The sequence below is a fragment of the Anopheles maculipalpis genome, chromosome 3RL (assembly GCF_943734695.1).
Source record: "Anopheles maculipalpis chromosome 3RL, idAnoMacuDA_375_x, whole genome shotgun sequence".
Lineage (NCBI taxonomy): Eukaryota > Metazoa > Arthropoda > Insecta > Diptera > Culicidae > Anopheles > Anopheles maculipalpis.
Genome location: NC_064872.1, coordinates 80,393,444 through 80,418,182, shown reverse-complemented (window position 1 = coordinate 80,418,182; position 24,739 = coordinate 80,393,444). Strand labels below are relative to the sequence as shown.

The window sequence follows — 24,739 nt, the reverse complement described above, 5'->3', positions numbered from 1 at the left end:
TCGGTCATTAAATGTGTGTTACTAATGTGTTTTAATAGCGATTGTTAATAGTGGCTTGTTAGTGGAACATTAGACATACAACGACTTACCGCCGGGTGTGTGCGTGCGTGTATGTGTGAGAGAGAGCTTCCGGATGGTGTGAAAGATAATAGACGATAAAACACAAGTTCCGGAGGGTGGAAATCGGTTGCAGCCCTTCAATGATATTGGGTGGAAAATGATTGATCAGCAACCAAAGTTATCTTACTGTAAGTGAATTCTGTGCAACTGCTGGTGTTAGATTAATTATTTAGCTTATCTTGTCTTCTAGTAAGTCTTTGTTTTTGTCCTTAAAGCATAAAATGTGTCGTGACAAATACCGACGGTATGAATACATAAATTCAATTTCATTTTCTTTTTCATAATACAACAGAGAAATCAGCAGAATTTGCATTGTTTTTCAGATCATAAAGCAAGTGTTTTCCATATTTTAAACAATTTGTGGTCGCGGTAACAACAAGAAGTTTTCCACAGGTGAAATGCTTCTATAAGGGGTTCGATATTTGTACAGTTTAAATAATATAACGATACAAATGGATGGATATTCTAAACTGCCATAAGTTAATTTAATTAACATTAATTTATGTGCTTTGTTTTAAAGAATCTCTTTCATACATTTGGTATAAGTAACATTAAACTATATAGAAGGATTTGAAGTTCATTTAGATGTTTGATTATTGTGGTTCTATTGTTGCTGTGTAGATTTACGCGACGTAAAGCACTTGAATTTAACCTTCAATTTGCCTCGTTAATTTGAGATACAAGTCCGCAAATTTCCTTGGACTTGTTAATAAAAAAAAAGTTATTTTTAGAAACTAAAAACAAAGTCCTAGTATGCTACAAAATTGGTTAAAAATTAAAATGTTCATAAATGTTAACCTACACATAATTATTTTTAGCTAAAAGCTTTAATTTCGATTAAAAAAGTTGCCTATTTCTTCACTATTTGGCTTCAAAATTGTTGCTTGTAAATGCTATTTGTATCAGCAATATAACGTTTAAGAAGTATTATCGTGTAACGAATATTCATAAGTTACACCGGAACACGTGTTGTGATTGTTTTAATTTATTCAAACCTCACCAATGAAATCTACCGTCCACTAAGTTAGAAAAGACAATTTAATTACTCACCGTTTCGTTGTCTATCGTTTTGGATAGCTTCAACACAGCCTTGTCAGCATAAATTGTTCCATGTATGTGTGTGTGTGTGTGTGTTACTACTGTTTAGCATATTTTACTAATTTTGGGCATCGTCAACGTCTGAAGGTTTTTTGTTCAATTCGTTTCCCTGTGAGCCACACAGATGGGCAACATTGTTGGAGTAACTGAGTTTTGGGAAAAGTGGAAACTCTTTCTTGGGTTGAGTTTGTGCAATACGATACGGCTACCACCTTTCGAAACTTGCACAAGATGGAAGCATCTGGCGGAAGAATAAATCGATGACGATGGAAATGCGGAGACACACTGGTCTGACACACTCGGTGCTACTATATGGTGCCTTTTCCTTTCGTTTCTATTCTGCCGGCTGCTGGAGAGACCGCCCGAAGCGCGGGCCATTTCCTGGCCCCGACGGCAGTTGAAAGATATATAATCTTTGCGAACGCGACGGTCCTACCCCGGCCGTGGCTGCTCTCATTACGAGAGAACAATCCGTCGGGACGGTGATGATCGGTGGATGGGTTTTTAACTCTTTCTTCCACCTCACCCCCGCGGAGTTCAGTCCGGCAAGGGCGGGAAGGTGTTGATAGGAATAAATGTTACATAATGTTGAGCGAAATGTTTATTTAAGTATTTCTTCCTGTCGCGCGCCACATGTCGACGCGTCGGCCGAAAAAGAACGATCGATGTTGGTGATGGTGGCGCGTCGTCGACGGCTGGAGTTGATGTACTGATTTTGGGTTTCACTTTTGCTGCCTTGCAGTACGCACCGAGTACATAACGATACACGTGCAAGGCGAGTTGATGATCGGTGTTTTTGCTGTCATGATTTTTTCCGGTTAATAATCAGTAGTTTGGAAAAAATATGGGCTTTGAAGTACTACAGTTCTTGTTTGATGTTTGATAATAAAAATCGTTCAATAAACGTATTTTTGAATCAATTTCTTTAAAGCCCTTTGCTTCCTGCTTTGTAGTTTTCAAAGTGTGTTCAACACTTTTGTCCACACTTTTGTCCACACGATTTTGTTTTTCTATTTTTGTAAAATTCGGTATTTTGTAAAATTGTATACTGTGACAACAACTCATCCAATTGTTCTTTCAATTTTAATAAACAAGTGGTCATAACACTTATGTTAGAAACTGTATGGACTCATTAAAAAAATTTAAAGTTAAGTTAGTAGGGAATAATATTTCAATTACTTGCAATTAACTAGAACAGGTTTAAAGTGTAGTTACTAAACAATCAATTTCACTAAAAATCAAGATAACACAAACACACATTTGAGAAACAATAGGTTGTACCAGTACGCTACATAATTACCGCTTTGTCTGTGTCACTGGAACCACACAAGGTGTTGAGAACTTTGTGATACATTTCATCAGGGATCGCAACCCAAACACCCGATCCATCTTTGTGTTGGTGTGTGAGGTGTTAACATTTCACCCTTCCGCACCCGACACATCCGGAACCGGGTGATTAGGCTGATGTGTAGGCGGGCAAAGGAACAGAAAACAACGTCCCTCTACTTTCCCACTTCGAAAACACGCTTTCACCGAACGGTGCGAAAGGCAAAACGGCTAAATTCTAACCAATTCCCTGTGCAGTGAAAAGTTCCGTCATCGTACCGTTGAAAACAAACGAATTCCATAATTAACACCGACCGATGAATAGTGAATGAGCTGCGAAATGAGACTGGGTTTGGAGCCGTCGGTGGCAAAAGGGTTGGAAGGGTTTCAAGGTCTTTGGAAACTGAAACCACCATCGCGACCTGACGGGTTCTCTCGCTGCCTGGCATTGGGCGGACTAATTGATAAGTGTGGAAAAACAGATTTTGACCGACTCGCCACTAGGGGGCAGTGGTACGAGGAGAAATGGTTTTGTTTAAGTGTTAAGCTATCATAATACAGAAGCCATCACATTAAATAAATAAATCGTTATTGTACTGTCGCTGTTAATGGTACATTGGAAGCTAAATAAATATGGTTAACATTTATGGTTTAATGATAACAATAGAAACAAAAATCGTAAAGTTTTCTTGGAATGCCGACCGTAATAGTAATAGATGGTTTTTTTTTTTGCTGTATTTACTGAATATTTGATGATTTAAATTTGTTTTTAAAATAAGCAACAAACTCTGTAAAAATGCAGTAGATAAATATAAAACAAATATCGCTAAACTATGCCTAATTTAGGTGTAGTTAGTGTCTTATGTTCCCTTAAGCGTTAGATTTTGTTTGAAGGATCAGGTTCTCTTGGACTTGGACTCAAGAATTTGTGCTGCAAGAGCAACGAGATTTACTGCACATTACTTCACCTACAATTTCCCGAAGCAGTCGACTTGTGTCCTGATTCAAGGTCGTTATCGATTATCGATCGCAATTTGAATCTCTTTAATCGTGTATCTTTAGCAAGGGACGATCAGACTTTCATACACGAATAGAAAAGACACGATTCGACTCTTTTCATATTTCTGAAGCTGGTGGTTCTAGCAACTGGAAAAGTTGTTAAATGGAAAAGCGCAACATGAGAGGCTTAACCATTAGATTGTAGGTTTAAAACATTCTTGGAAGCATAAATGTACGTGTCGAAGGCTCATTGCAAATATCTACCGCATTGATCCTAACAGGTTGGCTGATAAGTCCCCGGTCTAACAAAGAAAAACACATTTTTTTGTCAAAATTCGTTTTTATTATTCAACATAGTTGAATAAGTACCATAAGTCTTGAGTACCCTTCAAGAGCGGTACAACGATTATAACGACCTTCCAATTTGTTGATACCATTTTGGTAGTACTCCTTCGGTTTTGCCTCAAAATAGGCCTCAGTTTCGGCGACCACCTCTTCATTGCAGCCAATTTTTTTTCCCTGCGAGCATCCTTTTGAGGTCTGAGAACAAGAAAAAGTCGCTGGGGGCCAGATCTGGAGAATACGGTGGGTGGGGAAGCAATTCGAAGCCCAATTCATGAATTTTTGCCATCGTTCTCAATGACTTGTGGCACGGTGCGTTGTCTTGGTGGAACAACACTTTTTTCTTCTTCGTTCTTTTTTCGTTCGTCAAGCAACCAAAAGTTGCTTGACAAAAGACGCTCTGTCTCACAAACTAATTGACATACAGACGTCAAATTTTGACACGAATCATTTGAAGGTTGGTGCTATATAAAAATAATATGCATTTAATACTAGCGACGCATTCTATGTGTCAGACCGGGGACTTATCAGCCAACCTGTTATCTTGTAAGCCTTGTCAGTGGAACGTTTGGCATTTTTACGAAACATTGTGTAGTTCTATTAACTTTGTTTACACTAATTTACCGCTGATTAACAAAAAATATTCCCACTACATCAACAAATAATAAAAACAAATTCATCTCTAAAGTTTTACGATAAAATAAGAAAATAACTTCAATAAGACATGATAAAATGAGCCTAAAGTACTTGCCAATTCTGCATATTTAGCTGCTGAACTTCTGCATGCTGTTTTGGTCGAGATGAACCCTAGCAGGACAGTGCTGTTGATTTCCGACGCCTACCGAACTACACATAGGTCACAAAATCAAACAAATTCAGTCAAGAAACAAAAGCTCATAAAACATACAATCTTTATCTCCGTGTGCCACCGTTGTTCGCTTTGCTAAATTTTTCAAAACCCTGTTTGTTCCGTAATCGGTAAGCCACCACCTACGGTGAGATTAGTTCTGCCTAAAAAACTTACTACCTCGCACAAGTCACCCTCGTGACTTGGGATACTTGGAAGAAGAAACCGTAGCAAAGGAAAAAAAAATCAGCTTTCGTTCCCTCGCGTTCAGCTGTTACCACGCTCGCAGCAAGTGCATCGATTTCCGGTTAGCTTTAATATGTATGTATTTTGCTCCTCTGTTCCGTAGCAAACGTAGCAAGGAAGATGATTCTTGTGCTCGGCTGTCAGCAAGCAGTAGCAGGAAGCAGAACAAAGCATCTACCACCCCACCCCCAAAATGGTCGCGGTTTTGCGAGCCGTATCACGGTGTGCCACACTTCCCTTGTTCCTTACGTTCCGGGATGTCGGGAATCACCATCCTGAGGATGCGAGAGGAACGGCACGGAACGAAACTCAAATATGTTGCCTGTCTGTCCGTCTGCCTGTCTGTTTTTCCTCCTCGCATCGATGGTGTCCCTATGGTAAAGGGGCAAAATAATTCATTCGCCGTGCTCTGCTGGGTGATGATCCCGTCCCTTTCGTGGTGCATGTCTTTTGTAACGCTGATGCGATTAGCATAAAAATGGTCACTGGTATGTGCATGCATAATTAGGATTCTTTCACCGCTGAAGATACCATCCACGGGCGTATCAGTGAAATTGTTGCGTCAGTGCATTGGTTCTGATCGATAAGCAAAAGGGGTTTTCCTTTTCGCTTTTTCAGTAAATTTTTAGCTAGATAGGGTTGAATGTAGAACGGGGAAAATTGTATTTCCGCAACAGAATTATAGACTACCGAAAACCACTGTCAGAGAACGACTGGAACTCTGCTCGATGTCAGATCATAGTTTGTTAAATCATCATCGCCATTACCTTCCGACCATCGAACGACACCCAAGAGGCGTAATTGTTTATGATCGATTAGTTCCGGCACTGTCCAGACCATCGGACGGGAACGCTCCCTCTTTCTCTCTCCCTACCGAAACAAAAGGGTGCCGCAAACCTGCGAAGGCTAATCGGATAAATCCATCAAACGGACACCCGAAACTTTGTTCCGTGAAAATTTGGGACGTTCGTGGCAGGGAAGGTATCAGTCACCAAGTCACCAAGTGTCGGCACAGGTGTCTGCTGTGCTGCTTAGGCGACAGCTAAATCCGATCATAACACCATCAGGGCACGCCAACCCAGTATGGCTCCGTTTTTGCGCTAGCCCGGATTGACGGCCCGGATCCAGCACAAAGAAGACGAGCAGTTTTGTAACAGTTGTTTAGTTTGATGTCCCGCTGCTGATGGAATAAAAGCTTTATGATCTGTTGCGTTTCGTGTCCTGGTGGTTCCTGATTAAGGTGATTCCGTTAAACATTTCTTATTTAAAGGTCACAAAATACATAAGCTATCAACCTTAAACCTACTTACAACGAGTCTGCTGTTAACTTGAAGCAGTACTAAGATACTAAGGTCTCCTGATAACTGAATGCTGGACAAAAGCAAGTAAAACACATTCCCAGAAATTGCTATCAGTAGACGCGATGGGAAGGGAATTTCTGAATGTTCCCAGTAAGCAGGCCAGCCACTCTAATAGACCCAAATCCATCTTCGATAGGCTGCATGCATATTCGAGTACTGAGCGGACGACACTGCAATGCAAGGACTTTAGGAAAATTGGATTTTTGAAATACTTCCTGAATACTTCCTCAGCTAGCAAGTAAAAAGCCAGCTTTGTATCAAGGACAACTACAATTCCATCATTTACTTTCGCGACAGCCATACCATTAAATATTTGGAAGCCAGTTCTGACGATCTGCAAGGGAGAAAGGCCCATTCCTCCGATTAATATTACATTCAATAACAACAACAATCTCATCAAACCTTATCCCATTCCCTTGTATTAGGTACGATACCAGGTTCAAATCATTCGATGCGTTATGCAAATTCTTACACTTTGTCCCCGATAAAGGAACGTCCAATGGTAGCATTGGAACAGTTCACTGTCTAACTCTTTTATAACCACCCTCGGCAAACACTTGGTACATGTTGTGCGCCTTTTGAAGTAAGTTGGCCAACGTGGCAATATATTTGCAAATGCTTCCAGCAAATCTCGTCCTACGTACGTACACGGACGTGTTGTTGCAGCATTGTTGTAAAGCGCAAAAAGGCTTATCGTTCGTGTAGCGCCATGGAATCACCATGTTTTACCACTCAACCACAGTATCACTTAAATTACAGTCAATTGCAAACGGTGAGTGCACGTGCCGCTTGTGCATGCACTTGCATCCGATGCAGCGGATATGGCTGGATCACAGGAAATTTTCATAACATCACTTGAGCAACATTGTAATGTCAATAAAATGCAAAACCCCGAACACAAACACTACTACTACCCGTGATCCGCCCTTTATCGTCGATGCTCGGTGCACAGCCAGTGCGTACACGCACACCGGTCGTGTACGGTTACGGTGAAAAGTGCAATTTTAAAACAAATAACTTCATCCTCCCCCTAGGATGGCCCAGGAACTGCCGAGCATCGCGGTGGAAATGGGGAAATGTTAAACGCAACCATAACGACCGACCGACACCGACCCGGTCTCGTTAGAACGAACGCCCAACGGTTTGGTCATTTCAGCAGCCAAACCCTAGCAGCCGCACATACAGCCTGACCGGGGTCGCATAATATCGGGGTCGCCAGGTGCAACAAACGTGTAAATGTGCAGCCTTCAACCGAGTTTCCGTGAACACGGATCGGATCGTTTGATGTTCGCGACGCGGGGCACCCAAGGGGGGGGGGGGGGAACGGGTGAGGGGTTTTGATTAAAATTAAATTTTTGCCTTTTGCACTGATTACACTACGGGGATCGTCTTGTGGACTGTGGGCAAAATAAGGGCCGGGCGACACACCAGGACTCGAACTACTTCTTCGGATCGATTTCGGGCGACAAAGTTACCCCAACCGTACCAGCTTGGGATTCGGTGGCCAGTGTTCGGTGTGGGTTGATGCGTTCGAGAGATGTAAACGCGTGGTGTCACCTTGCATGTCTCGCGGAGAAAGCACATGAACGAAACAGCACTGTTTCGAGCGCAAGATTCGATTAATTTAATAAATTTACATAAAACTCCTACAACGTGGCTGTAGTTCAATCGCCACACAGTGGGAAAGTCTCCTGCAGTCGTCCTGCAGTGTTGGATGGTTACGGGATTGTGGATAAATAGGGATTCCAAATGAGGGATTCACAATGATGAAATTGAAATTTATATTTTGTTTATAATTTTTGTTAATAATTTAAATGGAAATTTATCCATGAGCTCGAATTTATGGATGTTCAACATTTGGCCTTCCTGAATTTGTATAGGAATTTATGGCAGGATAAGCAAGAAACGGCAGAACCGAGATTCAAATCCCATCCGGACCGTTCCCCCGTAGGTCAACGCTTTCTTTACACTCTTATTTGCTGGGAAAATTACCAAAATTTTATTCAATGTAATACGTTTACTTTCATGAACAATTTCTATCTCTAATGTTTTCTTGTTTGCGCCTAAGTGTTTCCATAAAAACAATCTGTTCCATGCACAAAACCTGTTCCTTGCTCGTTTAGCTCCGCAAAGGGATCAAGCTCGTACAAGCCAATGGACGAAATGCCGGGCAAACAAAATGTCAAAAGATGACGGGAACCCAAAAATACTAAGTTGAACACAAGAGCGGTTCGAAATGAATCGAACGGGAAACACGGCAACAACCATCACCACCGACCTTTCGATATCAATGTTTGTTCTGTTTGACTCTGCTTGCTTAGCCTCTTTTTCCTTCTATTTACGCAGCGCAAATAACACATTTCCCGACAATCTTCGGCCTTTTCCCTACAACCCATTTTCCAACCACGGTCTCTCCGTTATTCGTTATCGATCCCGGTTGGATATGATTATGCACTGATAGGCCTTGGGTTTACGTTCAATGTCTACAGCGTCTACACAACAAACTCTACTGACGTATGCAAGGGACGTACAGGGAAAATAGTACAACACCCGCCTAACCCTTCTCTTCCTCTTCTTCCGCTTCTCATCTGTTACAGTTCCCATCGAGTCGAAGTGCAGCGCGGGACAATCGGAACCGGATCCGGGCGGTTCACTGACGAACGAGAACGCCGACAGTGCGAACAACGCAAACATTAACGCCAATGTTGCCAACGCTGGCAACACCGTCACCCCAGCCGGTCCGGGCATGAACGGTAGCAATAGTAGTTGCAGTGCAAAAACACCAATTACGACAAACGGTGGACCCACCCAACCGTCGGTTCCGCGCACTACACACCAACACCCCGGCTACTCATCCACCGGTACAACGCCCACGTTGGCCGAAGGCCAGAGACTGTTGCTGGCCGCAGTGATGACGGCGGGAAGTGGTGGTGGTGATGGTGGTGGTGACAGTGGAATACACGGTGTGGGTACTGGAGGAGAGTCGGAGCACCTGGCCGGGTTGCTGGGGACGTCACTGTGTGGGCAGTGCTGTGGTCCTATCTGCGATCGCTACATCATGAAGGTGGTCGACATCACGTACCACGAACGTTGCCTCCAGTGCACCTCGTGCTCGATCCGGCTCATGCATTCCTGCTTTATGCGCGAGGGGAAGCTGTACTGTCGCTTCGACTATGAGCGGTAAGTGTGTAGCGGGAGAGGGAAGGGAGAAAGAAGCGGAACTGGGTTGACTGTCGATCTAACAACCACCATGTTTCGGTGTGTGATTAGTACACCCACCCAAACACACACACACACACACACACACACACACATACGGCTTTTAGAACATCAAACCCGGGATATCGAGTGTTAAGCGCTTGTTGATGTCCATGTCACACAAGCATAACATTAACCACAAAATAGGACGTCGATCTTGGTGTTTATTGGGTAGTTGGTATGGGGAAAACTAGCTGCATGGTACTATCCGTTTTCCCGTACATGAATCAGGTTCAGGTGAGGAGGAAAAGGCATAAAGTGTGGATGTTTTGTGGGTTGTGTTACTGGACAGTTGAAGCGAGCTTATTAAATATCGTTCAACTTGTGTTTAACATATGCACTAAAACATAAAATGTGGGCTTCAACTAGATTCTATCATCAGTATCGCAAGGGTCGTGTCGCTTGTAAGAACTCGGACATTTACGTAAATTTTTGTGGTGTTTTGTAGAAAGACTTCATGCAAAAATTAGTGACTATAATGAAGAGGTTCTGTCGAATAATCAAACATAGCCAAACGAGCTCAGTCGAAGAAACTTTAACTCACGATCAAGAAGGGATTTGTTAAGAACTGTGAAAGGCCTCTCATAAAGAGCTCTAGAAGCTGTAATATAATGATCGCAAAATTATTTAATGCTTAAACTAGACTCCCTTGGGGGCGAGTCCCCCTAGGCTCCCCTTTCAATTAGTTGCTGTCTCTCATACGTTTTATCAGGGTGATGCGATTATATTAATTCATCATCTCAAGTTCAGAGAGTATGTTGTAATACAATATCACTTAAATACGCCAGTCCGTGAAGCTGTGAATGTCCGTGAATCTTCTGGAAATTTTCCATATTTGTAATCTCATTGGAGCACCGAAAAAACATTAATTGTATGCCATTTATACTTCTCACTATTGGGACGATCCAGTGGGATAAGAAAAATCCTCCAAAGTGTCTAACCATTGTCAACAAATCACCGTCTACAAGCAAAATCTAATTAATCGAACACGAATGCTTTCGAAATGTGAAATATTTACGTCGACGTTTATTTTCCTGCGATTCCTTGCGGATCCGAATGTCAACGATTTGCATTGCACCAAAGCATCATGTTCATTCCAGGAAGCGTAGAAACTCCATCTCAATCGTTCTGATGAATGAATGAGCCTTTTCCACTGCTAAAGGGAACCGATACGATATGACCCCCAGCTTTTGTATTTCGTCGTAATTCTTCAAACTCATCCATCAGCGGATGGCCAGAGGATGGAAGATTTTCGTCTTTACGATTGCTTACGAGATGGAAGAGATTTTATTTTCCTGTTCGCCACCAGCCACCCTCTCATCCGACTCCAAACGTCTCCTGTTTCAATCGGAGCGTACATAAAAATGTCTTCATTCTCGATACATGCCAGCCATGCTGTGAGTCAAAAGTATTTGCACGGCAGCAAAGGAATCGGTCGTCCGGAACCATGCCGACACCGAGAGACGGCTTCTCCGTGCGCTGAGAAAGATGGCTCTTCAAGATAGAACAAACAAATAAATTTGAAGATTTTATTGTTATACTTGTTTCCGTTTTCCTTCCTGTCTTCCCTTGCTTCCCACCTTATCCCCGCACAGCAGCTTTTGATTCTTTAATCTTTAGTCCGTGCACAGACGGACGAAGATGGCGCTCGCAATTCGAGAGCGTCGACATTTCGGGTGTAGTCATGTAGACATCGTTTACAATCTCTAGCCAACAGCTCCAACCTCACCCTACCATCGGGAATCCTTGTGACACAGGCATACGGAACGCCCCACCCGCCCTAACCAGAACTCTAACCAAAAAACCAGGCACCAAAAGCCATCAAACCGGCTCTCGTTTAGCCGGCTTGTTTTCCCGATGAAGAAAGGCAAACACGACGCAAACGATACACTCCATTTTATTATTGTCTTTCTGTTTCCGAGAAATGAAACGTCTATCGGGTGGTCGTTTTTCTCCACACCCCGGAAAGGATCGCAAATCGGGGGTTTGGGGTTGCCCTATCGCGACGCCATCGAGTGGATTTTCCATTCATGCGCATGTGTGTGCTGCTGTGGGCGAGTGAAATTTTGGTTGAGGATATGGAGGCCGTATCCTGAGTGGATGTCGTTGAATTCGTTGACGCAATCCAGCGGCGTAAAACATAAAATGAGGGTTGGGAAATGGATCCTTGTCCATTGCTTCGGAGAATTATATTTAAAAAAAAATCTCATTTCCTTAGCAGACCTTCTCCATTTAACTATATTCAGTCAGTTGATTCTAGCTAAATAAAGGTTAATACAAATTTGGAAAGAAAGATATAATGTTTGTATTAGCGTTAATGCCCATTTTGGATACTTATGGACACGTGTAACATATGGGTGTCGTAAATGTGGCAAATCAAATAATTCGTGTTGGAAACGATACGATGCAAGCGGTCTAGATTTATTGCAAGTCAGGATATTTCTTGTACACTTTACGGTCAACTACAAATAATTGGCGGAACCTGGCGCAAGTGCACGGAGATCATAAATTTTGTGTTTAACCGTGTGTCCTTTTTATTTTCTGTTTGTGTGCCATTAAAATCCGGAGAGCTTGGCTGAAGCGAATCTGAACCGACTTTGGAATCGAAATCCGATTTTCGACCGGTTTCGAACGCGGTTTTAGAATCGCTTCTGAAATTGATCTCGGAATCGATTGAAAAATTGGTTCCGGAACCAGGCACGATTGCGCAAACAGAATCGGAAGCAGAGCCAGGTAGTTCCGATTCCGAGTGCCCATCACTGATGTAGACCGAGTTGATTTAGTTGACAAATGCATGAGTTTGTACATATATTTGTCCCTTAATGTATACATAATGATTTGTAGAAAAAAGATCCCACTTTTTCATACTGTAAACCACATTATTAAACCAAAAATAAGCTTATTTTGAAATTATGCGGATAATTTTGGATCCAAAATATTTACTTTACTGCTTATTACATTTAAACATATAAAAGAGGTGATTGTTCAAGTTTTTATGCCCTATTTATGTGCTCCGAAAAAAGATGAAGCATCAACAGCACGGAACTATCGGCTAGGGTAGGGCCTAGAACCTCATACAACTCGGTACTGACCCTCTTCCCAAATCACGATTTCCTATGCCGGGCATCAAAAAGGGGTACCCCTTTTTGCAACCGCCACCACGTTTCATAGCTCGCAAGCAACCCTCGTGCACGTGGTACAGTGAGCGCTCAGGAGACGCCATCCTCCACACCAGACACCACATCGAGGGAGCGCAAGAGAGCACATTGTTCGGCGGATATGATAGATTGAATTTTAATGACAATCACAATGTGGTGTAAAATAAATTATGGGCAATTTGTCAATTCTTACGTGCGTTTGTGTGTGCGAACCTTACAATGCGTGTAGCGAAAAGATTGATTCATCGCTAAACCCTATCCACGGCGCCCGTTGGTCAGGGCCAGGACGTGTTAGCAGTGGGATGCTTACAAACCCACATTTAGCCATCCGCAGAAGAAACACGTGGTTAATGGTAGGGAAAAGGGCTAACGCTAACAAGACATAAAACATAACCCATGGCCGCGGTTCTGTAACAGGCAGACGATAAATGTTCCAATCGCTCAGACAGCTTGTTGCCTCTCTCGGCGTCGTGACGATGACGAGTACACTATTCGTAACTCTTTTTGTCACAGTACCATGACTAGTTTGTTTTTTTCCTTTCGCTTTTGCATTTTTGCAGACCCAATGACGGTAGAATGTATGCATTTTTTTTCGTGAGTGGTAAAAATGCTGAAAATGCTAAAGGGTAAACGTCGTTAGTACTTGCAATAAAAATCGATCATCATTCATCTCATCGGATCAACCGAAAGGTGGAATAAAATTGTCGCATTCTATTGCTTCAGACATTTATCGATTTTTTGAACGATCAGAGGATGAATCGAATCGTTTTCTTTTCAATACAATCCGTATAGAGACGCATTTTCGGACGTCATTCCGTGAATCCTTATACTCGTTGCCGTCTTTCCTGGCTGGCTGTCTTCTAAATCTAAAAATTATAAACACAAAAGATACAGCTTTAAGATGCTTTAACAGGGCTTCTTTAACTAATAAGTTAACAAATTATGGTACGATTCGGATGAAATTCGAACAGCGGTCTTGTCGTGTGAAGATCAACTTGTTTCTGCCAATTATCAAATACGGAATTGATTACTCTAATTATTAAGAAATATTCTAGACAGATGTGACAATCGTAAAGGTACCAAAAGTCAGAAATGAAACAAATAGAGCCATAACTCGTTACACGATTATCTATCCAGTTATGGTCAGTTATCTTTGTTTGTCAAACAATAATCAAACTTGCTCAAAGCCGATTGGAACATCTTTTCACCTGCTTGTTTAATCACTTTCTCTCGCTATCAACCTCCCCTCGATTCAAATTGCCCTTTGATTACGATTCAAATCCATGTTAGAATCATACCAGAAATCGTTATCATCCTCCAAATTGATAGCACAACGATACGGCAACAAAACCAACGTGAAATCAACGACGCCAAACCACTTCCCTACTTTCCAAAATCACTCAGTACACTCCGACTTTCGCCCCGCGATAGCTGCCTTTGTCGGAAGTAAAAGTTTTGCAATGATAATCTAAAACCGTTTAGCTAAAAATCTTTACCCCTTCCAAACGTTCGTTCCAGACTGTACGGCCGGAACAGATGCCTCGGATGTGGTGAGAAGATTGGTGCCGACGAGCTGGTAATGCGCGCCCTGGATAATGTGTTCCATCTCAAGTGCTTCATCTGCGTCGTCTGTGGCGTGCGGTTGCAGAAGGGCGACCAGTACGTCATCAAGCAAAGTCAGCTGTTTTGCCGGCCCGACTACGAGAAGGAGGTGGAAATGTTCCAGGGCTACAGCTATGGTAGGTGTGGACCTAATGGTACACCATACACCCGGCGTCTAATGTACGCGGAGGACTAATGGCAAAACGATCGGTCCCGTCTTTGTTTGGCTTTGCTTGTGTTGCAGATGAATACTGCTGTGATGACATGTTCCAGACGCGCATTGATGGTCGCCGGGGCCCGAAACGACCCCGCACTATACTAACGACACAGCAGCGCCGTGCCTTTAAGGCGTCGTTCGACATATCGCCCAAGCCGTGTAGGAAAATTCGCGAAGGATTAGCAAAGGATACGGGGCTTAGTATAAGGATCGTACAGGTAAGTGAGAATAGAGTTTTGGAGATCTTTCTTTTGATAGTTGAGATCTCTAAGAGCTCAGTTTATCTTCAGAAAACGCTTAAACTTGTATTAAAATTCTAATCTATCTGTCTCAAGTTGGCACACGAACCAATGTGCTGCATCATCCAGTACTTACAGAACCTACCATCCCTAAACCATAAACCTGATACAATCCAACTCATTGATAAACTTGCATCATTCCAGGTATGGTTCCAAAACCAACGCGCCAAGATGAAGAAAATTCAAAAGAAACAATTGAAGGAAGGTGGCAAATCATCTCACCATGGCGGTGTCGGCGGAAATGCCACCGGCAACAAAAACCACAACGGCAACAATGGTAAAGGAAACGATTCTCAGGAAGAGCTGTCTGATAACGAGAGTGCCGGTGTCGGTGGTAAATTGTCGCTGCGCATCAAAGACGAAAACTCCAGTAAGTACGAATTGTTTCCCTGTACCCGGGAAGCTTGCCGGAAGGAGTCAATTTTGCACATCGACAGCTTTCCAAGTTGGTTTGCCACAACCAACTCTTTCGGGGTTGGCGGAAGGGTTCAGTTGGATGGAAGTTGAAAGTCAATTCCGTATGTCTCTAGAAAAAAACCCCTCTCGTACTCCAGCGCAGAAACCTCTTTCTGGGATGTTGTGCTGTTGGAATTTGTTTCACCTCGAACGCCTCGGTGCTCACTCTATTTACCACATTTGCATTTTTACCTTGCCCCCAACATCTATCCCCTCTCGGAAAATCTTCCTAGAGCTTGCGTGAGCCCAACAAAAGACCTTCCCCAAAAAGTCGGCACATATTTCAAACACCCACAACAGCTTAACACTTTCTCCCAACGTAGACCGAAAGGTAGGATAGGGATCAACTCCTCAGCCAATGCAGTGCCACCGTTGCCGGTTGCCTTTTGAAGGTACACACCAAAGGGTTTTGCTGTCAATGAGCTTTCCAAAAATATCACACAATCGTGACACGCCCGGGGCTCCCTCAACTCCATGCTTTCGCCCGCACTTTTCCTTATGGATGGAATTCACGGGTGTCAAATATTCCATTTCCCAACGAATCCCCCTCTTAGCCCCAGTGCTGTTAGCCCACATTTCGCAGTGGCTTTTGTATTTTACATCCCACCTTAACAGTGAGTGGGTGATATTTTTCTTCGGTATGGTGTTGGATAAGGATGATGGAGTTGCATACCGAGTCGGTGTATTATTTGCCTTGCCAGTGCTTTTGCTGGGAACGTTTTCCTTTACGTCTAAAGTAATTCAATATCAATGATTCTGCGTGGGGGATTGCTACATGATCTTAGTTACTACCAATTGGATAGATTTTTAGGATGAAGTTTAAACTTTTAAGACACTATTTGCTTTTAGTCATATTCATATGGATAAGAGTAAGTTTAAAGCTAAATTTCGTTTAAAAGCAATCATAGAATCAATTTCCAAATCAATGAATTAAACTAAACCCAGAAAAATAACAAAAAAGCCTAATCATGCACAGAACAAGTTGGTAAATCAGATCAGATTAACATATTTCATGATGAAATTTATAAAACTTATAGACTTTAACACTAATTGTAATTCGTAAATTAAAGTTTAATTAGAATGAAGTTAAACTCTGTAACATTATGTATATCTTGCAAGGCTTCCGACATTTAAACAAAATATCTAGACTACCTCAGGGCGATCCAGTAAAAAGGCGACAGCGACGCCGGTTTTCACGCGAACCATTTCCCCGTAGTTAGAAGAATGAGGTCAAGACTAATCATCTCTTCGATGGTCGGCGTGACCAAGTAGATGTGATCAAAAGATCACTTAGACTAAACGAGAGATACTGCTATGAGATACTTTTGATAATAGATATTCCTCTTGGGCAGAACTTTTGTAACAGATCCATTTTACTCTCAGTGTTTGGACTTTTAGGAGAAAAACTGATTTAACTCAATTTTAAAATTCATTTTTTTTAATCTCTATTTCTTCTCAGGATCAAACAATTATCTTCACGACAGCTGCAGTGACAACGAAGGCACCGTTACGGACAATGACGGTGGCCCACTGTACGGTGGATCTGCCGCCCGCCTAGGCCTTGGCGGCTCCGATCCGTACAAGATCGTAAAGGAAGAGCTAGACCTCGAGGATGACTACTTTCGCATGGCCATGTCCACGCCGAACCAACATCTTCACCATCACCACCATCATCATCACCACCCTCAGCAACACCCGCAGCATCCCCATACGCCCGGTGGCGGACGGTTCGGTGGCAAATCCTTTGCAAATGGTAAGCAGTCCCAAAACAGGTTGAACTAACTTTCGCTTTATCCGCACACAATTATTCCTAAATTTGTCGACCACAATCACCTGCACTTTGTCATCATTCGCCAGTTTTCGACCGACCTGGACGAGGTGCGAAACAATGTAAACAAAACACACGCACATGGCTTATTTCCCTTATCCCTTAACCCACATCAGGTAGTGGCGCCCGTTGGTACGAGCTTTGGTTTTTTTTTTTCTCGGAATGTGTCCCCTTGCTGTTTGTGTGAGGGATTTTTTGTTCAAAAACTTTATCCTCCATAATACTTTCACTTTCGTTTGTTCCAAAACCCACTTGTCGCCGGTGCGCTCGTGCCCAACACGTTGCTTACAGACAGCCGGGAAGGGGAAAACTGCTAAAGGGATAAATAAAACAGCACAAAAAATGGCGAAATAAAATAACTCTACGTACAACTTTGGCTCCACATGCATTCGACTGTGAGCATGAGGAAAGTGTGGTTAGTGGTTTAACGTAAACAGTGTCGCAACAAACGACCGAACACAAACATGAACTGTGTGTCCTGGGTGACAAAACGAATGAAGGAGAAAGATAAAAACAGCCTACGTATGTTTGGTCATAAAAATGTTTCCCCTCATGCTGGGCAGAGAGGGATGGATGGGTGGATAATAACAACAGATATGCTATAATGCGAATAGTTTTTTTACGTTGTGTGCATAGCTTGATTTATATGCAATTTCAGAAATAAGTTAAGAGATATTTTAACAAATAAATACCTAATTCATTCTGGAAATTAGTAAATATTAGCTTTCAATTTATAAAAGTACAATTATTTTGTCAACGATGATGATTTTATCGTTTTTTGACCGATTTTATATATTTTTTTAGTGCAAACTTCTACTTTATAATCAAATTTAGCTTCCATTGTACATAAATTTTAAAATTAAAAAAAGTCTTCAACGCCGGTAGTAGGGTGTAAGCAACGTAAAATCATTTGATTAACTTATTTAATTAGTTTCCAACAGCAACTTCCAATCAAAATGAATTTAAAGTTTATGGACCGACTATTTTCAATCCCTAGCTCTCTCTTTGTTATTGAGTTGGAAGCAAAAATACTAAGTAATACTTCAAATTTACACTCATGAATCCTTAGAACCGAATCAACAGCAAAGCGTATCGAAGATCTACAGTTCTTGGACTTAGTAAGCTGGAAAAAAAAATCAACAAGCTTCTGTTAAGGGCTGTAATCAATTTGTTAGTCTACGTGATACGAAGAACTTTCTTTTTATGCAGCCTGTTTTTGATTGATCACTCAACTCAACTCAACTAATTACCGAGATCTTCGATATATTTTAGGATTAGAGTTATAAGGAGATCCTAAATATTGTCTCAATTGTCAAGACAAGACGGCGACGAAACATCGGGTATTTGATTAAGGCATGATCTGCGATATCTTTGAAGTAATGATATCAGCATATACCTCTAGCATGGCAGTCTCTTTTCTAAGTGAAAAGTTGAATAAGATATGACCAAAAAGGGCCGTTACATTCATGGCAGCATAAGAAGACCCCTTGCACGATGAGGTCTTTGTATCACAAGGACTTCTCATACGGCAGTTCTTGGTCCTTGATATGCAAGAAACCCTGCTCACTCTGCTATTAAACTCGCTCAGTTTATGACAATTTAATGTTGATCTATGAGTTAGCATCAGCAGTTAGCATCAGCATGATTTTGACTCCATCAAAATTATAAATGAATCACAGCACAGAACTATCCTAAACACCCACTTTTCCGTTTTTCTAATGCCCTGAGTGTGCAACTGCATAACTTTCCACCACAGTGGTGCAGTTTGTTTTCCGTACAGATTTTCATCTCCATGTAAAACTTTAACTGGTTATGTTTTCCGCAGCGTTTTAGCTGCATCGTCCCATTTTCCTACACACATCCATCCTAAACCCATGTGGATAAATCACTACCCTTCTTGCATCTGCGCAGCAATGAAACAAAAACAATTTTCATCTACTTCTCAACAAAGATTATCGTTCGTAATTATACTTTTTTTTCCCACGTTCCTTTACTTGGAACAGTACGAAATGGGAAATATTGCTGCATAAACGCTAAACTCGCGGTAAACATGCAAGGTACGCAATCAACCGCACCGTTCGCAAATACACGCGATTGGACAAAAAACCGTGTGATGTTGTGTGTACTATGCAGTCGTACATATCGTAATTCTGGTGGATTATGAAAGTTATGTAGCGGATGAAGAACATCTCACAAAACATTTGGTTTTGAATCGGCGGAATGAATGGTTTATTTGCTTTTAGTGGTTGGTTGCGATAATGTTGTACGAAGCAGAATGTTGGCAGTAAAGTTGCAGCGTGTTTGTCTGTTTTTCGCTGGAGAAATATAACATATAATTGTTGCTTGTTTCGTTTTTGGAATACACTGCAAGAATATTCCAAAAGTATATCGATCACGCTTAAATGAGATTCGTTTTCAGTTAATGATTTCCTTGGAAGATAACTTAAGGGAAAAGTACATTAAATTAGGGTATTTTTATCCATTTTATTTTTATTTTTAGACTTAAAATTGAAAGCTTTCTTATTCATTTCATGAATATTTAAACCCACTAAGAAAAAGCACCAAGGAATGCCACTTTATACATGAATTTTCTCTTAAAACTTCAAAAAATTTCCCGAAAAACCGAAGAAACCTGGTTTAAATAAAAACGATACAAACTGTTTGTTTTTATCGCCCAAATTCTCTCACTTCTCTCTCTCGATAAAAATCATTGCATTCTTTATCAAACTGCTTTGTTGCGTTTGATTATTGTTCGCGTTTGAAACCGGGGAAAAAAATATGCTCCACCCGAACTTGGGAACTTGTCCACCACCATCTACTGCATCCTTCGTATGCCTAGCAATGGTATGAGGATTCTTTTAAGTTATCACAAAGAGATGGAAGAAAATGGGAAAATCGTAAAGAAAAAACCAAAACTTTATTCACGGCTGAGGGAGGGTCGCAATGCGCGTGTACGTTCCGTGCCGCCATGGAGACAATTTTCCGACCTGGCAAAACATTCCGGAGATGTCTCTTCTTTCTTCCTGTCTCCAGATTTGCAATTGTTTCTTTTCTTCAAGAGTGTTCCATGTAGACACAGTTATTTCCGGTATTGATGTCGTTGGAAGAAGCCACCACCACCACCATCCATAGTCCTTCCGGTTTTGCGTGGGTACCACTGACGATTCGTTCAGTTTGTGGAAATACAAAGAGAAGACTCTTTCCTTAACTGGGTCCCAAAAAACACCAACCAAAAGTTGAGTAAGGGCTACAAAAACAAAGACCAACAGAAACAACAAACATCCAAATCTGTACAGGGATGGTGGAAAACTTTTCCTAAAGACACCATCACCGTTCTTTGTGCTCCCGACCCAATGATGCTTTCTATGGCTCTGGTTCTGCTTTTGCATAATAAAACAAAACAATATACTACAAAAGGGAGAGGAAAATGAAGTAAAAAAAAACAAGAAACATTTCACACCCCTAATCGACACCTTAAGGTGAATAATTTACGTGCCAGGAAATTGTTTGGAAATGTTCAGTATTTAGTTTTTTTAGAGATTTTTCTATCTTTTTTGGAACTTAATTATAAATGTAAAAAAATATTTGTTAGTTCTTTGAAAAAAATATTTTAAAGGTTCAATAGCTGCTTCGTTTACTAGCCATTATCTTCTGTTTTGTACGGCTTTATATCAGATATCGGTTTGTATTAATTTTATCAAACTATCTGTTTTAGTTTAGCTGCTCACTATTCACTATATTAAATATTTTGAAATGTCTTATGTTTTAGTTTTTACTTGGGACAAAGGCGCGTCACCATGCATCATCATCTGATTCCGATTCTAGTTTCAAGTTTTCAAAATATTCAAGAACAGTGAAGAAAACTTAAGCATCTTTGGTAAAAGTTTCTAAAAATATTTAAATTCTTCCGCCACAATTGAAAAGTGTATTCACCTGTGGAAAATGTCTACAAAAAAAGCATGCACTAAGAAACGTTGAAAAAGACAAGTAAAACAAAAATCAATAAAAATTTTCCCCACCCATCTTCAATCATTGCCCGGTTGGCTACGCACACCCCCTAAGTCTACGTTGAAAAAGAAAATCCTTCCACCCATAACCCAACCCACTGCGTCTTCATGTCAAAACAGAAACCCAAGAACCTGTTTCCCTCTGAAACGGCCCCACCAGACATACGGGGGCTATCCTTCCCGTAGGATTTGGCTACTAACTGCTGCGATACGGTGGCCACGGGTGATGACAGCAGGTTTTCCCTTGTTTCATGGGATTTTTATTTTCTTTTCTTTTGGAGGAAAACGTTTCTGCCCGCTTCTTTGCCATTTTTCCCGATACGCTGTATGTAGCAACGGATGGGCGGTGGAACGAGAGAATGGTTTCAAAGAAAAAGGTCTCCCCCACACTCGCAACAATGGGATAGGTTCGTCCCTTTGCTCAATGGGGGGGAGGTTTCCGGCTGCGTTGTGTGCTTCGAAAACGATGCTACGGCACAAGCATGGCCGCCTATGGGTGGCGTATTTCTGGCCATATTCCAGAGCGTGCACATTCTTGAAGACAGCTTTGAAGGCAGTAAAGAATGGAAAAGATAGTCCATAGTCGAACGTTCAGACACACACAGAGGAAGCAAGCGCCCTGTGACGCTATTTACCCAAGGTATTAGCAATGGAATTCATGCCGCGTTTCTTTGCGCATAAGAGAATATACCCCAACACACACACAGACACACTTTCACACAATGCATAAAGCCACAGACAAACACTTTCGCTCCCCGTCTTCCGCCTGGATCTTCTGGCGAAACATCCCTTACAGCAGCGGCTGGACGCCAATAGATGCCGAAACGGACGAAGATTCATCGTTTGAAGAAAATCCTACAACATCATTCGTTCGGTTCGTGTTCATCCCCATCGGGCAGAGACCAGTGTTTCTCTTGGTTTGCCATCGGATCGGAGCTTACTCCATCATAAACGAGCTTAAGTCCCAAGGATTTTCGTCTGAAATGTGGTTCTCGCTTTGTGCCCTGCTTATGCTCGGGGCAGGCTGCGAGGTTGAGGGCCCCAAAGAGGGATGATGTTGTGATTTATTAAGTTGCACAGGATTTTCTCACACCATCTTCACCATCTAGCTCGCTGCTCAGTGTACAAGAACAGGCAAAAAATGAGCACGGGTTTTGTGGCGAAAACCTTAAAGCTGATCGTGCCCGTAGTGCGGCACTAAAGGAAACATGATTCACGCCTTACGCTACGTGATACGTATTTTCTTACATAAAACCTGGAAGATACCATTTATACTTCTTCGTATTCCCTTTCTGTACGCTGGAGGCCAACCAGCAACGCCATCGATAATCTTCAGCTGCACAATCTTCGGATGTGAAATAATTTTACACCATCACAATTCTCGTTGATCCCATGACATTATGGACCATCCCTAACCGGTGGGAAGTCACGTGCCCTATGGTTAGCGCCAATTGTATCTTTCACCGTACAAATAATACCACACGACGTTTAGTACGGTTGTGGCTGAGCACCATCCTTGTACGTAATTGAATAAATTGAACCAATCCTGGCACAGTTTACTCGTAGGAAATGCATCAGCGGGTTGCCCATAAACAACAGGTTGTCCTAAAAATAGATGTGCCCACCCAGGATGTCCTACAAAGTGGAGGTTGAATGGTACAATATAGAGGCCAAGGTAGATAAATGGTTCCATAAATAATATTACGAATCTACCAGTGTTCTTGTAGCAATCATAATGATTGGTACAACAAGCAAAAAACAAGTGAATTTTAGTAAGCGGAAGAAGAAGAGCGTTTGTATTCGTACTTCTTGTGCGACCATCCAATGTCTTACGAGCCTTTTTGTTATTTGCTTGTCTTTTATTCTTGGCGAGGGGAGCCTCGCCGAAGATCTACAGGGGCCTCGGTGCAGCTTATCAATTGAACCGAGTCTACACATGTATCGAATCCCGTCCGGACCGTTATCCCGTACAAAAGAGTGACTATCCAGCTATGGATAAAATTATGTCAAGAAAATCCAGAAATGGAAGGTCAAATGGCCTCTCGTGGTTGCAGAGCAAAAGAAGAAGCATAAAACTCTCTGAGCATTGGAGGCAGTTCTTATGGTGCTTTAGCCTAAGGAGGAGCATTATCAGGAGCAGAAAACCTTGTCATAGTAAGAGATTCATCGTCCAAAAATATCGCGACAAGTCAAGACTGCATGTGTCAAAGTAAAATTTTAATTGTTTTGTAAAACTCCTTTACAACTGCTGCAGTGACAGATTACACTAAACGAAACTAATTCATTCCTGCACAAATCAAACCGAATACAACAACGTTCACTTATGATTTCCTCCGTTCAATATTGATGGTTTTTAAATAAACGTTCCATTTGTCTTTTCCCATTGTCACCTATGCGATTCTATGCGAAATCACACGCAGAACATCAATCCGGCATCAAGACAGAAAACATGACACTCGACACGACAACGATGCTGTCCTCGAATGGCACCACCCTTGATTATGGTGTATCGCTGCAACAGTTGGCCTCGTCCATGAACGGTGCTCCACTCCCTAACGTTGGAAACGGAGGACCTGCTGCACATGAATCCATCGGACCCATGGTTAACCCCATCGATCGGCTTTACTCGATGCAGAATTCATACTTTTGCAATCAGGACAATCCGATCTCCTGTCCAACCACACCCACCGGCCATCCCGGGACTCCGCCCGGTGGAAATCATCATCGTCCAAACCCGGGCTCTGGCCCACAGCAACCAAACCAAATGCATCTCCAACATTCTGGGCTGCAGCAATCGTCGATGCCGTCGCACCATTTCTCTGGACCGCCCAACAGTGCCCAATCGGTGAACATGGTTAACTTAGGGGGTGCAAATGTAGGCATGGGACAACACATGGTTGGAATGTGCAATCCTATGCTGGAGCAACAACAGCAGCAGCAGCAGCAACAACAGCAGGAGAGTGTGATGTAGTAAGGCAGAGTACAGTGATAGCCACGGAGTTAGATGAGAAATTCATTTAATATAAAAGCAAAAGGAAAACAATCTTCCTGTTGTTAACAACTGATAATATCGAAAACCTTTGTTATATTCTATTGACTTCATTTACAGTTTTACAGAACAGAGATTGTTTCTGCATTCTCCGTCTTATTTTAACTGTCTCGAAACAAGCATTGTTTACTTACGCATATCGTTGAGCTGGTAAAAAAAACCCATTTCTGGAAGCAGTTTAGTTTCGAACAGTATTTTTGAATGCTTGTCTAACATAACTCATTGTTAGTAGATGAATACAATTTTGTTAAGTTCATCATATAGGACAACTATCCCGCTGCAAATTGTTATTCCTAGCAACAGTGTACTGATCATTAATTGAAACCAAAAATAAACAATAGCTAATGGCGAGGTCATCACTGTTAAAACACCAACATAGTTTGTACAGGGTCAAACAAATCATCGCTTACGATAAACGCACTCCAACCACAGCACAAAACTACCATTTGTCATCCGTCAATTTTATTACCTTGAGCTGCTTGTAAGTGGGAAGATTTCTTCAGCCACAGACAAGCATCGATGGGGC

The 24,739-nt window shown here is 41.9% G+C and overlaps 5 protein-coding genes across 6 annotated transcripts in view; 4 read left to right on the top strand and 1 right to left on the bottom strand.

Moving 5' to 3' along the window:
* LOC126561488 (uncharacterized) overlaps window positions 1–24,739 on the bottom strand; it is a 581,387-nt gene that overhangs the window by 170,714 nt on the left and 385,934 nt on the right. The gene's annotated exons all lie outside the window — the stretch shown is intronic.
* The window catches only part of LOC126563452 (H/ACA ribonucleoprotein complex subunit 3), a 334,268-nt gene that overhangs the window by 122,376 nt on the left and 187,153 nt on the right, over window positions 1–24,739 (top strand). The window lies entirely within an intron of this gene.
* LOC126563527 (uncharacterized) overlaps window positions 1–24,739 on the top strand; it is a 387,646-nt gene that overhangs the window by 352,310 nt on the left and 10,597 nt on the right. The window lies entirely within an intron of this gene.
* The window catches only part of LOC126561656 (inositol polyphosphate 5-phosphatase E), a 35,055-nt gene that overhangs the window by 7,707 nt on the left and 2,609 nt on the right, over window positions 1–24,739 (top strand). The window lies entirely within an intron of this gene.
* On the top strand, window positions 208–24,135 carry LOC126561753 (uncharacterized). Its single transcript, XM_050218063.1, has 7 exons — window positions 208–248; window positions 8,937–9,519; window positions 14,274–14,494; window positions 14,602–14,792; window positions 15,018–15,243; window positions 16,789–17,082; window positions 23,585–24,135. Exons 1-7 carry the CDS (start codon window positions 218–220, stop codon window positions 24,133–24,135), a joined length of 2,097 nt encoding a protein of 698 aa, XP_050074020.1. The 5' UTR covers window positions 208–217.

What these genes read in the sequence shown, in the direction of transcription:
- LOC126561753 (XM_050218063.1), top strand. Translation starts at nt 218, where the DNA reads ATGATTGATCAGCAACCAAAGTTATCTTACT. An exon ending in GTTCCAGGGCTACAGCTATG is followed by an intron (nt 14,495 to 14,601) that starts GTAGGTGTGGAC and finishes CTTGTGTTGCAG; the next exon opens with ATGAATACTGCTGTGATGAC. An exon ending in TGGCAAATCCTTTGCAAATG is followed by an intron (nt 17,083 to 23,584) that starts GTAAGCAGTCCC and finishes AATCACACGCAG; the next exon opens with AACATCAATCCGGCATCAAG.